This window comes from Etheostoma cragini, chromosome 6 (assembly GCF_013103735.1).
Source record: "Etheostoma cragini isolate CJK2018 chromosome 6, CSU_Ecrag_1.0, whole genome shotgun sequence".
Lineage (NCBI taxonomy): Eukaryota > Metazoa > Chordata > Actinopteri > Perciformes > Percidae > Etheostoma > Etheostoma cragini.
Genome location: NC_048412.1, coordinates 901,939 through 913,341, shown reverse-complemented (window position 1 = coordinate 913,341; position 11,403 = coordinate 901,939). Strand labels below are relative to the sequence as shown.

At 41.7% G+C, this 11,403-nt stretch overlaps 1 protein-coding gene across 9 annotated transcripts in view; it reads left to right on the top strand.

Annotated features, from left to right (window-relative positions):
- adgrb1a (adhesion G protein-coupled receptor B1a) overlaps positions 1 to 11,403 on the top strand; it is a 161,866-nt gene that overhangs the window by 146,577 nt on the left and 3,886 nt on the right. For 4 of the 9 annotated variants that reach the window (XM_034874737.1, XM_034874739.1, XM_034874736.1 and 1 more), the window contains 7 exons: positions 395 to 493; positions 4,404 to 4,575; positions 5,482 to 5,577; positions 5,901 to 5,940; positions 7,829 to 8,490; positions 10,965 to 11,000; positions 11,222 to 11,380. In XM_034874737.1, the coding sequence (XP_034730628.1) occupies positions 395 to 493; positions 4,404 to 4,575; positions 5,482 to 5,577; positions 5,901 to 5,940; positions 7,829 to 8,490; positions 10,965 to 11,000; positions 11,222 to 11,380 (1,264 nt within the window). The remainder of the gene's footprint in view (positions 1 to 394; positions 494 to 4,403; positions 4,576 to 5,481; positions 5,578 to 5,900; positions 5,941 to 7,828; positions 8,491 to 10,964; positions 11,001 to 11,221; positions 11,381 to 11,403) is intronic. The other 5 variants (XM_034874741.1, XM_034874740.1, XM_034874742.1 and 2 more) reach the window with 4 other exon arrangements.

Below are 11,403 nucleotides of genomic sequence, written 5' to 3'. Positions count from 1 at the left end.
ACATCCAGCACATCATCATAATCAGAGCAGCAGAGATGTAAATCCTCAGATGAAATGCATGAAATTAGCCTTTGAGATTAAGCCTTTTTGTATGACAGGCGGATACGTGGTTGAGTGGGGGAAATACACTCAGTTCTTTAAATCATCACCAGTCTTTTATACGTCTTGGCCCCTACGTCCCCTGTCCCCCAGAGTCACGCAGGTAAACCCCCCAAAAACACACAAAAGCGGTTGGACTGTAGCCCTGAGAGAGAGATTGTGCGAGAAACACTGTGACTCACTGTTTGCGTGACTGTCTGTGCGTGTGCGTGCGCCCGTGCGTCAGTGCGAGTCTGTGTGCAGGCGCATTTGTATCTGTTTGTGTATGTTACAGCGTGTTAATTTGACTTTGCAGTCAGATGACAGTGCCACTGTACAATATGACGCTCAAATGTGCCAAGTGCGGAGTTATCTCTTCGGCTGACGTTTCCACCACAGCTACCAGTAACGCCATGTTAGTCCCGCTAATTATTTTTCCTTAACTCTTCTTACTTCTCTTCTCTCCTCTACTGTATGCCTCCCTTCTTCTTCTCCCTCACTTTGATGGATTCTCTTTCCTTTACCCCTCTGTCATTTCTTCTTCTCCCTGATGCACAGGCAGGCAGGGTTTCACTCAATGTGAAAGGCTACTGAAATTGTGTTAACTACAAATATATAGTATATACGTAAATATTTGTGCATATTTGATTGATGATCGAATCAGTGTGTGTGTGTGTGTGTGTGTGTGTGTGTGTGTGTGTGTGTGTGTGTGTGTGTGTGTGTGTGTGTCTGGATGGATCCATTACATTGTTATCAGCCCCTGCCTCTGTTTTCTTTTTGTAGGGAGTGTTGCTCTCTCCTTCAATCCACAAATACAACCACTAAATAGCTTCTCTACGTTTTGAATAACTGTGACTGAGCAATTAATATCCATCATTTCACTTCAAGATCTGTAATGTGTAATGTACACACACACCACACACACACACATAAAGTTTCTTTCTAAATCGTGATCTATGGACAGATATTCTAAATATAATATGCAACACTTTGAAATATTGAAATTATGTTCTTTTCAATCTCATTATGGTCCCATGACCTGTATTTTTGCCAACCTAGGCACTACTGATATGATATATGATCATATCATATCATTTAATATCACGAAGACAAAAGTCATTTCATCCACAGCTTCCTGTCCAATGTCCACACACAAATTAAAGTTCTACACCAAATAATGATAAAGAAAACATATTTCAGGAGCCACAACACATAAGTGTAGCCCATAAACTGTCCAACTAGATCTAAACACAGAAAAATCAAAACTACAGCCACAGAAAAATGACTAAATATGTAAATATGTAAATAAATATAGTAACACTTAGTACTGACTTTTATTGTACCAGTTTCTTTAGTGTCTCTTTCTAAATAATACTGGTAAATACAATAGACAAATTTTTTTTAATGTTCATATAATAATGTTTCTTCCAGTCCCATTATGGTCCCATAACTCGTCACCTTGTGTCACCTCCAAACATGCCCCAGTGCGTTAACCCCTTCCTATGTTGAGTCTTTTCCTAAGTGATACGGGTAGATCTAAGTACATTAGGCAACATTTTGAAATGTTGATTCTGGTTCCATCATGGCCCACAGGTTTCACAACCACGTCAGCCTCTATGTAATTACACAACCTAATTAGGATTGTATGGATTCTTTTCTCCCTGTCCGGCCCGGCCAACGTCAATAGATCAGCCACCGCATGTAGCCGCTCTGTGTTGACATGTTTCCCAAGTTTGTTTTGCCAGGTGAAGATAGGAAATACCAGCTAATTACTGCTGCAGTAGCAGGCTGACAGGCTGTGGTTTACGTTCATTCAATTACATTTCATTTATAGTGTCAGGTGATATGAAAATGTATGTCAGGACACTTTACAGATAGAGTAGGTCTATGCCGCTCTATGTAATTCACATAGACACTACAGTTACCCCACTAGAGCATTTGATGCAACTAGGCAAGGAAAAAGTAAATTTAAACAGGCAGAAGGAAGGAGAGAGACAGATATGAAGAAATACAAAAATATGACTCATAATAATGATAGAGGTGGGTTTAATGAAATGGCACAATGAGCACCGGCAATTATGATAATGACAATGACAATTATAGTAAAGTAGGGCTAGCTAATATATTGATATATGAGCATATTGTGATATAACACGTAAGTCATAAGTGTTTACATTACATTACATTAAAGGCTACATCACAGTAAAGTGATGTCATTTTCTAAACTTACCTGACTGTTCTAGATCTTTCATTATTAACCTTTACCCACTTCATGTTTCACATCATTGTGTCCGTATTATTTGTGATCATGTATCAAAACTCTTGTAATGAAAATATATTTTGTGAAAGCGCCAATAGTCAACGATACAATATCACCACAATATTGATATTGAAGTATTGGGTCAAACATATCCTGATCCATACTTGATTTTCTCCTTATGGCCTAGCTCTACAAGTTATATAACCATGACTAGTAATAATATCAATAACTAATCAACATCCTTCATTTAAAAATGCCAGAAACATGAACATAGTCCACCTCAGTTGTATTAGCATATCTAAAACCATGATTGTGATACTGGGTGCTGTGCTCATCTTTTGGTTGAACCTAATGCTTCCTGTCCTCAGTGGATTGTATTGGAGAACAGCCCTCCCTCAAATGGAGAACTTTGGAGGTCTACAGACAATTAATGAGTAGTTCATAAACAATGAATATAGGAAACAAGGTCCAGGCTGAAAAAATCACCAGAATTATCCTTTAAATTCCGCTGCTCGGCCCCTCTTCACAGCAGCACCGATCTTCAGCACTTTAAACGGACCAGTGTCTTTGAGTCTTACTGTGGGCAGGGTGGGGGAGCCTCTGAATCAGGACTCACATAATGAGACAAATCCACATCTCAAATGAGGTCGACATCAAATTAATGGCCAACATCAGTAAAACCACTTCCTGTATTGGTCCAGTCCTTTTTATTACCAGAGGTGGAAAGCAGCAAAGTACTTTAAATGAAGTTGTGCAGAGTTCTTATACGACTTCTTTTATGGGTCACAGTTATGGTTTTCCATTTGTTGGACTTTTACTTCGCTACAGTATGGAGGGCCATGAAGCGTCTGCTTCACTTTGCAGAATACCTTCCCTTAAAGTCGATGACGAGCTTCAGGAAATGTGAAATGTTAAAAGCAATTGAACAAGACAATCTAACGGATGGACAATAATTCATCATAATGGTAATTCCTTTAAAGGTATTAAAGTCTTATCACCAGTAATATTATTTTAATAGTCAGTAAATAATAGAAATTGTTATTTTCCCTTTATTAAATCTCCATTACTGCATGATGTGTAGTGATTGTGTCACCAAGAACGGCAACGTAGAAATATTTCTAGTAAAAAGGAAGAGTATAAATGTCGAATCAGACACGACCCATGGTGTGGGGGGGTGTATTATGTTACATTTATCAGGAGAAATTATAACTTTTTAATGCATCACTTTGTCTTATAATAATGAAGACTTATTGCAATGTTGCATGTACAATTAGGAATATTTTACTTGGATAAAGTACTTTTTTTCCACTTCTGGAATATTATCTAACTAAAATTAAATGTTAGCACCTTTTGAATAGGATCAGTAAAATAATCATGTTGTTGTAGTTCATTCCTGATGTGCACATTAAAACAAAATCAAAAGAGTCAGAAAAAAAGAACAAGAAGAGCAAAGTGGGAGCAACGGGAACGGCACTTCCTCCGACTCTTTGTCTCTCTGTCTCTCTGTCCCTCTGTCCCTCTGTCTCTCTGTCCCTCTCTGCTCTGCCTCTGTTTGTCTTTGCATTCTGTTTCAGCCTCATTCCACTCGTTTACCCCCACTGCTCACCATCACTCCTTCTCTTTCCTGTGGCACTAGATCCTCTTTGGTTTGACTGAACCATCTTAAACATACATGCATGTAATATATGTGAATTATGAACATATATATCTGCAGATAATGGATGTATGTTTTTGTCTGTGATAGTAACATAATTAATTGTTGTGACATTATATATTTATGCATGGTTAGAGTTAAAGGCTGCTAACACTACGCTAACACCATGGCCATATAGCATTAGATTACATGTTTTACTGTTTAATCTTACAAAAGGGAAAGAACTCCAGTTTATATCCTGGAATTGTTTTGTTTGGAAGCCTGCCTTAAGTGTTAAAAAAATTCTAATAATCTTAGCTAATGACATATTTGTCTTACAGCATAACTCTCAGACAACATTGTAGGCTGTGTCATGTTGACGTAGGTTTAGTAGTCCTGTCATTGACTGTGGTTCCCCTTCCCGTCCTGCAGGGCATCGCTGTGGAGCTCCTGTGTGGTTTTGCCCCTTCTGGCCCTCACGTGGATGTCAGCTGTCCTCGCCATCACAGACCGCCGTTCTGCGCTCTTCCAGATCCTCTTTGCCGTCTTTGATTCCCTGGAAGGCTTTGTCATTGTCATGGTACACTGCATCCTGCGCAGAGAGGTACCTCACATGAAAAATACCTCAAATCTACACACACATATACATACATACACACACACACACATACACACACACACAAACACAGAATATAACTCAGAAAACTCAGCCTAAAGTAATGTATGCTCCTCAAAACAGGTTTCTTTTTTTATTTTTAAAGAACTATACAAAAAAAAATCATACGTCATACTGCAACAAGCATACAAAAATACGTTGCAACTTTTATCGCAATATTTTACAAAAGCTCCTGCAACATCAGGCATGCTGGGCCGAAATCCTGGAGGGACTGTTGATCACATACAGTAACGGGGACGCAGTTTTAGTCATGTGATCGAAACACAGAGAGAGCTGTGTGGAGCCGCTAGTCCTATTGAGCTTTGTGTCAACTCATTCAGTGATGGCTCAAATGTTAGGAACAGTAATAATAATCCATTTATTTTACGGCACTTTTCTAAACACTCAAAGAAGCTTTACAGTTTTGTGCATGTGTGTACATGTGTGTATTTTTGTGGGGACCCCCTAACCTTTCCTACAACCAAACCATTCTGCCAAGAGTGCCATGTGTTAAGAAGAAATATTTAAATCTATGCTAAAATGTGAACTCCGCATACACAACCATCGTATTTGCAGATGGCCGTTCACTTAGTTATTGTTGTGTACTGATTCTTTAGTAGGAAAGGTCGGGGGTTTATCACCAAAACCAACACATTGACGCAGGATACAAGATGCACTCTCTAACAACTTCACACTTTGAGATCATGGCGCCCAACACGGGTCATGGACCATCATCACCATATTGATCGAGGGGTAACTAGGGTTTAGTGGTGCTTCAAGACAAAAACTCTTTATTTGAAACGGGATATTTAACTATACTTCCAGTACTAAGTTTGGGATCCTGATTTGCGACAGGTTCAGGAGGCAGTGAAGTGCCGTGTGGTTGACCGCCAGGAGGACGCTAACGGAGATTCAGGAGGATCCTTCCAGAATGGCCATGCTCAGCTCATGGTATGAATATATGCACATGTTTGTTAGTTTCACCTTATTATCCAATACTGGCAGGTAGGGCTGGGCAATATCTTGATTAGATATTGCCTTGAATATTGGATATCGTAATATCGTGGTATGAGTGATGTTATTTTCTGAACTTACCAGACTGTCGTTGCTGTTCTTTTATATGCCTTTACCCACTTAGTTACTATATCCACATTATTAATGATTATCTAAATTAGATTCTAGATTATATTTGTGCTATTTGATTTTCTCCATATTGCCCAGCCCTACTGGCATGGTGCACACTAAATACAATATGCACTGTCTTCTGTCCTCAGACTGACTTTGAGAAAGACGTGGATATGGCTTGCAGATCAGGTAAGCTCTGGGTGGAGTGTGTTGGATTTTGTGTTTGACTTGACTTTGGGGAACGCTATTCAAACGCTACAGATGTCTCTTTGTGCCTCCTCTCTGTATTTCAACTGCTTCCAATTCTTCAGCGTCGTCAGATGTGAGGCATGTTCCCCCTCAGTTCTGCACTTGTGTCTTACAATCAACATCACAGCAGCCTCCCTTCACCGAAGAGCTGTTCTGACAAGAAGTACTGCACATTAATGCTGCATAAGGCAGTTTAGCCCAGGCTGTTGGGAGCGGAATGATTGTGTGCTGAGCAGTTATATTCAGATAAATAGGGCTGTCTGTGACTCTCCTACACTGCCGCTGTATAATTAAGTCCCTCCCGACAGTGCGGCATCAGATACTGGCTCTGCTGTGATATCCGCTGGGAGTGAAAATTTGATTATCTCTTGAGACAGGATATCAAGAAAAGCATCTGGAGCAGAAAAGCTATTGAGACACAGACAGGCCAGATCGAGAAAAGAACAGGGAGAGATGATTGTTTTTGAGTAGAAAATGGAAGCGCAGAGAGCGGTTGTAAGCTATTTAGTGTTAGGGATAGAGCGTCGTCGGATGTTATTTACCCGCCTTGACATGGTATGGGATATGCATCCTGCCATAAGCCAGCAGTTGTTAAAGTGAAATGAGGCTGGGTCATAGGGTCAAGGCAAGCCAAATGTTAGCCATGTACTCCCAGTTGAGATATTCTAAAGGGTAATTTAGTTTTTTTCCCATGCATTGTTGTCTAAGTGACTTATGTGAACAACAACAATTGGTCCATTATTGAGCGTTAATGCTGCAAAGTAATCCTGTGTGGCAAATGGACATTGATTATTATTCTAAGTGTTAAAGTGATAAAGAGTTATGATTATTTTGGTCACAGTTGTGACTGTCATTGCTCTCTAATTTAAAGTGACAATGGTAATGGTGACACTGTTTCTTTGATGCCTCAAAAAAGTCATTTGTCATGTATGAACCTTAAATGAACCTTCTTCCTTAAATGCTGATATAAATGCAGATACCAGTATCTTTTAATACCAGAGCTTAACTAGTGTTTATTGCTAAAAGTAGTTCATTTAGAACTATCTATAGTGCTTCATACCTATAGAGTAGTACTGAGAATACCACATCTGAGTATTTGTAGGGGTTGCCTCAGTATCTGTCCAAACCTTGGCTGGATTATTGACAGAGGAAAGCTGGCAGCTCCTGTCGGGGCCCCAGGTCCCAGTGGCCCCAAAGGCCCCGAGTTATCTCTGTGAGAGTAAATAACAGTACCAGCCGAGATAATTGCTACATCCCTTATTATCTTGAGACCTCGTCTTTGTGTCAGTTTCAAAATGGAGTCTTACCAAATGCATATTAAGAAATATATTTGTTTTTCATTTGTTTACTTGACCACATCTCACTTTTGGGAGGAGATTGGATGAACCTTCATCCATCACGTTCCTCCGCTCTCGTTGTTTGGAACGAACAGTCGCTCCTACAGTAGCCAGTAGCTCCTTCCCAGGAAGGTGATTGGTTCGGTAGGCTGGTAGTTCAGACGCAGTAACCCATTACTTGAAGCCAGTACATTTACTCAAGTACTGTCCTCAAAGTTTTCACATTATGCTTTTTTGTCTTTTTCCGTTTCTTTTACTGTGTATTCTGTTTATATATTGTAAATAAAGTATATACGGTATCCAAGTCACGTCAAACAGAAATCCCAGGTGGATTTTGAATGACGTGACTTGGATATATAATCCAACGTGATCCCACGATTCTCAAGTTATCTTGTGATACAGCGAGAATCCAACTGCCGTGTGAGGTAACCCCCATGGCCCCCAAGAAGGTAAACAGACCCGGTTTTACTCTGTCTTTCTATTGCCCCCAGGCACTATGAAGCGCTCATCTCTCCAGGGTGAGGAGAAGGCCTCCGCCGGGACCCTCACTCTGCAGAAGGGTTCCAACTTCAACACCATGCCGGCCAGCATGGCCAAGGTTCACCTGCAGAACGTGGCAGACTACACCAGCCACACTCTGACCCTGCGCAGGGAGAAGGGTCCCTCCAAGGGAATCAGCACAGAGCTGCCAGGCGCCAAATCCATCTACATCTGCGATGGCGAGCTCTTCAAGCAGCTGGACGGAGATCTGCCTCGAGGAAACGGCGAGGGGATCAGCTCCGAGGGCCCAGGCAAGGGCCCGGGGTACGTCATCCTGCCGAGCAACAACACGGGCACCCTGAAGCTGGCCAAGGGGAAAGAGGAGCAGGCTGCCAAGTACAACATGGGCATTGAGCAGCTGCCTCAGACCAGGCTCATTCACCTGGCTAACCCGGCCAGCGGAGAGCCAGTGCCTGGCTTTGGGCTGAAGAGCCTTCCCGCCGACCAGATCAGTGTGTCGTGCTCTGACAGAGACTCTCCTGTACACAATCTGCAGAATTTGCCCAGAGACTCCCACGTGGCCAACAACATGTGTGACGGGGGGGATTCCGGAAACTCTGGTGTGATGTCAAAGAGCGAGACCGTCTCCACGCTGTCCATGAGCTCACTGGAGGTAAGACCACTACACTGATCAGCATAGTCTTTTCAAAGCCGTGCATTATCAGACTCACACTTACATACGTCAAATAAGACATGCATGGAAAGTTGTGTTTTGTACTCGTACTGCTTGACATACATTCTGTAGAACCACGCCATTATATTATGTTTATATTAGAGATAAGTCTTTAATTTGTCCTTTGTAACATTTCCATTTTCCATTTTAGTAAGAAGTCTCTTCATTCTCTGATCGCTTTTTTTATGCTGTTGATGCTTTTTACCTTAATGCACATTCTCCACGCTTGAAGTACTGTTCTCAACAAGTCATTCTTTCAAATCCATTCTAATTTGTGGTTTTTCAAGCACGGCTAAACTTCTGTCAATAAAACTCAACACTTCTTGCACAGACGTAGGGTGTCAGTAGAAACCGTTGATGGTTTTATCCCGCATACTACAGTAGACCACAACAGACACTGCATCGGAGACAACAAGGTGTGGGAATCACCAGAAGCCCCACGATACAATATTATCGCAATACTTATGTCACAATACGATATCGCAATATTTATGTCACAATGTGATGTATCGATGCAAAGTGGCCACAGAAAATCTTGCAATACTATGCTTTATCAAGTTGTTACCCCCCATACCCACAACGCCCTGACAAATAGGCTAGCGTGTTAGAATGCTTTGCCTTTTCTCCTCCACTATATCAAATTCCCTGACGTCTCCTGTGATCAACTAACTGTCCAACTTCTGTCTTTGTAATGCGTTGTTATCAACTGGTATTGCTAACAATGGCTGACCTGGATAGCGCTAGCTCATCCTTCTTGGTGACATCACATAGGTTGTGAAAGACGTCATTTCCTGACAAGAAGTTATGATTCTGTAATTGCCCCATCTGACAGAGTGACCATCTTAAGAGACGGAAATATCCGTGTAGTCTGAACCGGGCATTTCACACGAAGGGCATTTAAAGGTGAAACGTCTGCAGGAGGTGGTGAGTTTCATTAGCAGTATTTAAAAAGGGTTCCTGAGTAGAACTGATTGGAATAAATGAGGGCATAATAACACTGTTTGTGTTCAGGAGTTCTGTTAATGTTTCAGTGGTGGTTCTGGGGGGGACTGGTCCTCTCTGCCCCCTTTTCCCCCCATACCTTAATCCCCAAAGAGGGGATATTAATAATGTGCAGTGATAAATATAATGTAGGTCAACACAGTATGAACATTCTTGTGTTTAAGTTATATGTGTACTGTTAATCTTTTGTAGAAACAAACCTATGGAAGTTGGTGCTGTATAATACTAATAATAATAATAATAATACTGAATATATTGGGTACCCCTGAAGTCGTATGTGGCCCCAGCTTGGCCCCAGCTCCATTTAAAATGTTCCAGAACCCCACTCAGATTAAATTAGTGCTGTGGAAAAGGACACATTAATGAATGAACCATGAGAGCCACTGTAACTGCACGCTTAACTTATGATTTAACTGCTGTGTTTTTTTTCTTATTCATATATTAATGTGAATGATGCCATATCATGCCAGCATACTGTTTTGTCCCTTGTCTTATGTATATATGCTTGTTCTAAAGGAGGGGGAATTGGTAGGTCTTTGTAAATTATGGAGTGGGGTCTAGACCTACTCTATCCTGTTGTTATTTTACACAAGATAAAATTGCCATGAAATATGTATGTATATATAATTTTTCTAGAATCATTTAGGCTATGTGCCATAAATTGTGCCACAGGCCATGTTTGACCCACACAGCATCAGCACACTGTCCGTTGTAGGGAAATGATTAACACAAAGGATCAACCAGGGAGCTACACATTAATAAACTGAATTCTAAATCATAGACATGAATAAAATTATTATTAATTAGATCTCCACAGGGCAGCACAGAGCTGCATTCCTTGTAGTCTTAGGTCACCCCCTCTCTGATGCTAGCCGCAAGTCAACAAGCCCCCTTACTCCATTCATAACAAACCCTCCATCAGCAGAAGGATCCGTGCAGCGTGTTGTGGCCCCGTGCAAGGACAGCATCTTTAAAAAGATTAGTTTTCACTCGGCACCGAGTGCCGACAGCAGTCACGAGGAGACGACACAGTGATCAGCACACAGCAGCCTGGACATCTGCCTGCTGGTGTCTTTTGGCTCCGGGGCATAACACACACTTCCATAATGCCGTGCGAGGCGGCAGCTGCCACGGCAACCAAGCGGCCCGAAGGTCAGGTTTTCCCTTCTCCACTCGGGGATGCAGGACTTAAAGGTCTTTCGGTCACAATCTGTTAACTGCAAACTTGTGCCAACAGGGTCAGAGTGACCAGCAGCAAGCCTTGTTCCCCCCCCCCCCCACCCATGACTCACTGCCCTCAAACACCCTTTCTTGTCTGGCTGATGTGGACACACACACAATGAAAGAGTTAAACTCAAGGCACACAATAACCAAGACACATCTTTAATCTCTCTGTCTCATCTCCCCCCCAGAGACGAAAATCACGCTATGCAGAGCTTGACTTTGAGGTAATTTTAGTCTCTTTGATTCCTACAGAGCCTTTTTTTTTAGATTTAGACCAAAGAGCTGATGTCTTGATGGCTTGCATACAATAATCAGATTTAGTCAAAGCTTGGGTGTTACTGTAGTGTTGAGATTCGAGACATTCAGTGTGAAAGGGGGGGTCAAAGTAGGATTAATTGTAGCCTGTGCTGTGTACCTGTGCGTAACGTGCAATGTCCCTGTGTAGAAGATTATGCACACCCGGAAACGCCACCAGGACATGTTTCAGGACCTGAACAGGAAGATTCACAGTGCAGACAAGGATAGAGAATCCCCACCTGTTGACGCCAAAGCTGCCAAAAGATGGAGCGTGTCCTCTGCCAGCAGCGACAAGACCAACATGAGTGTAAAGAGTTTAACTTTATTCTG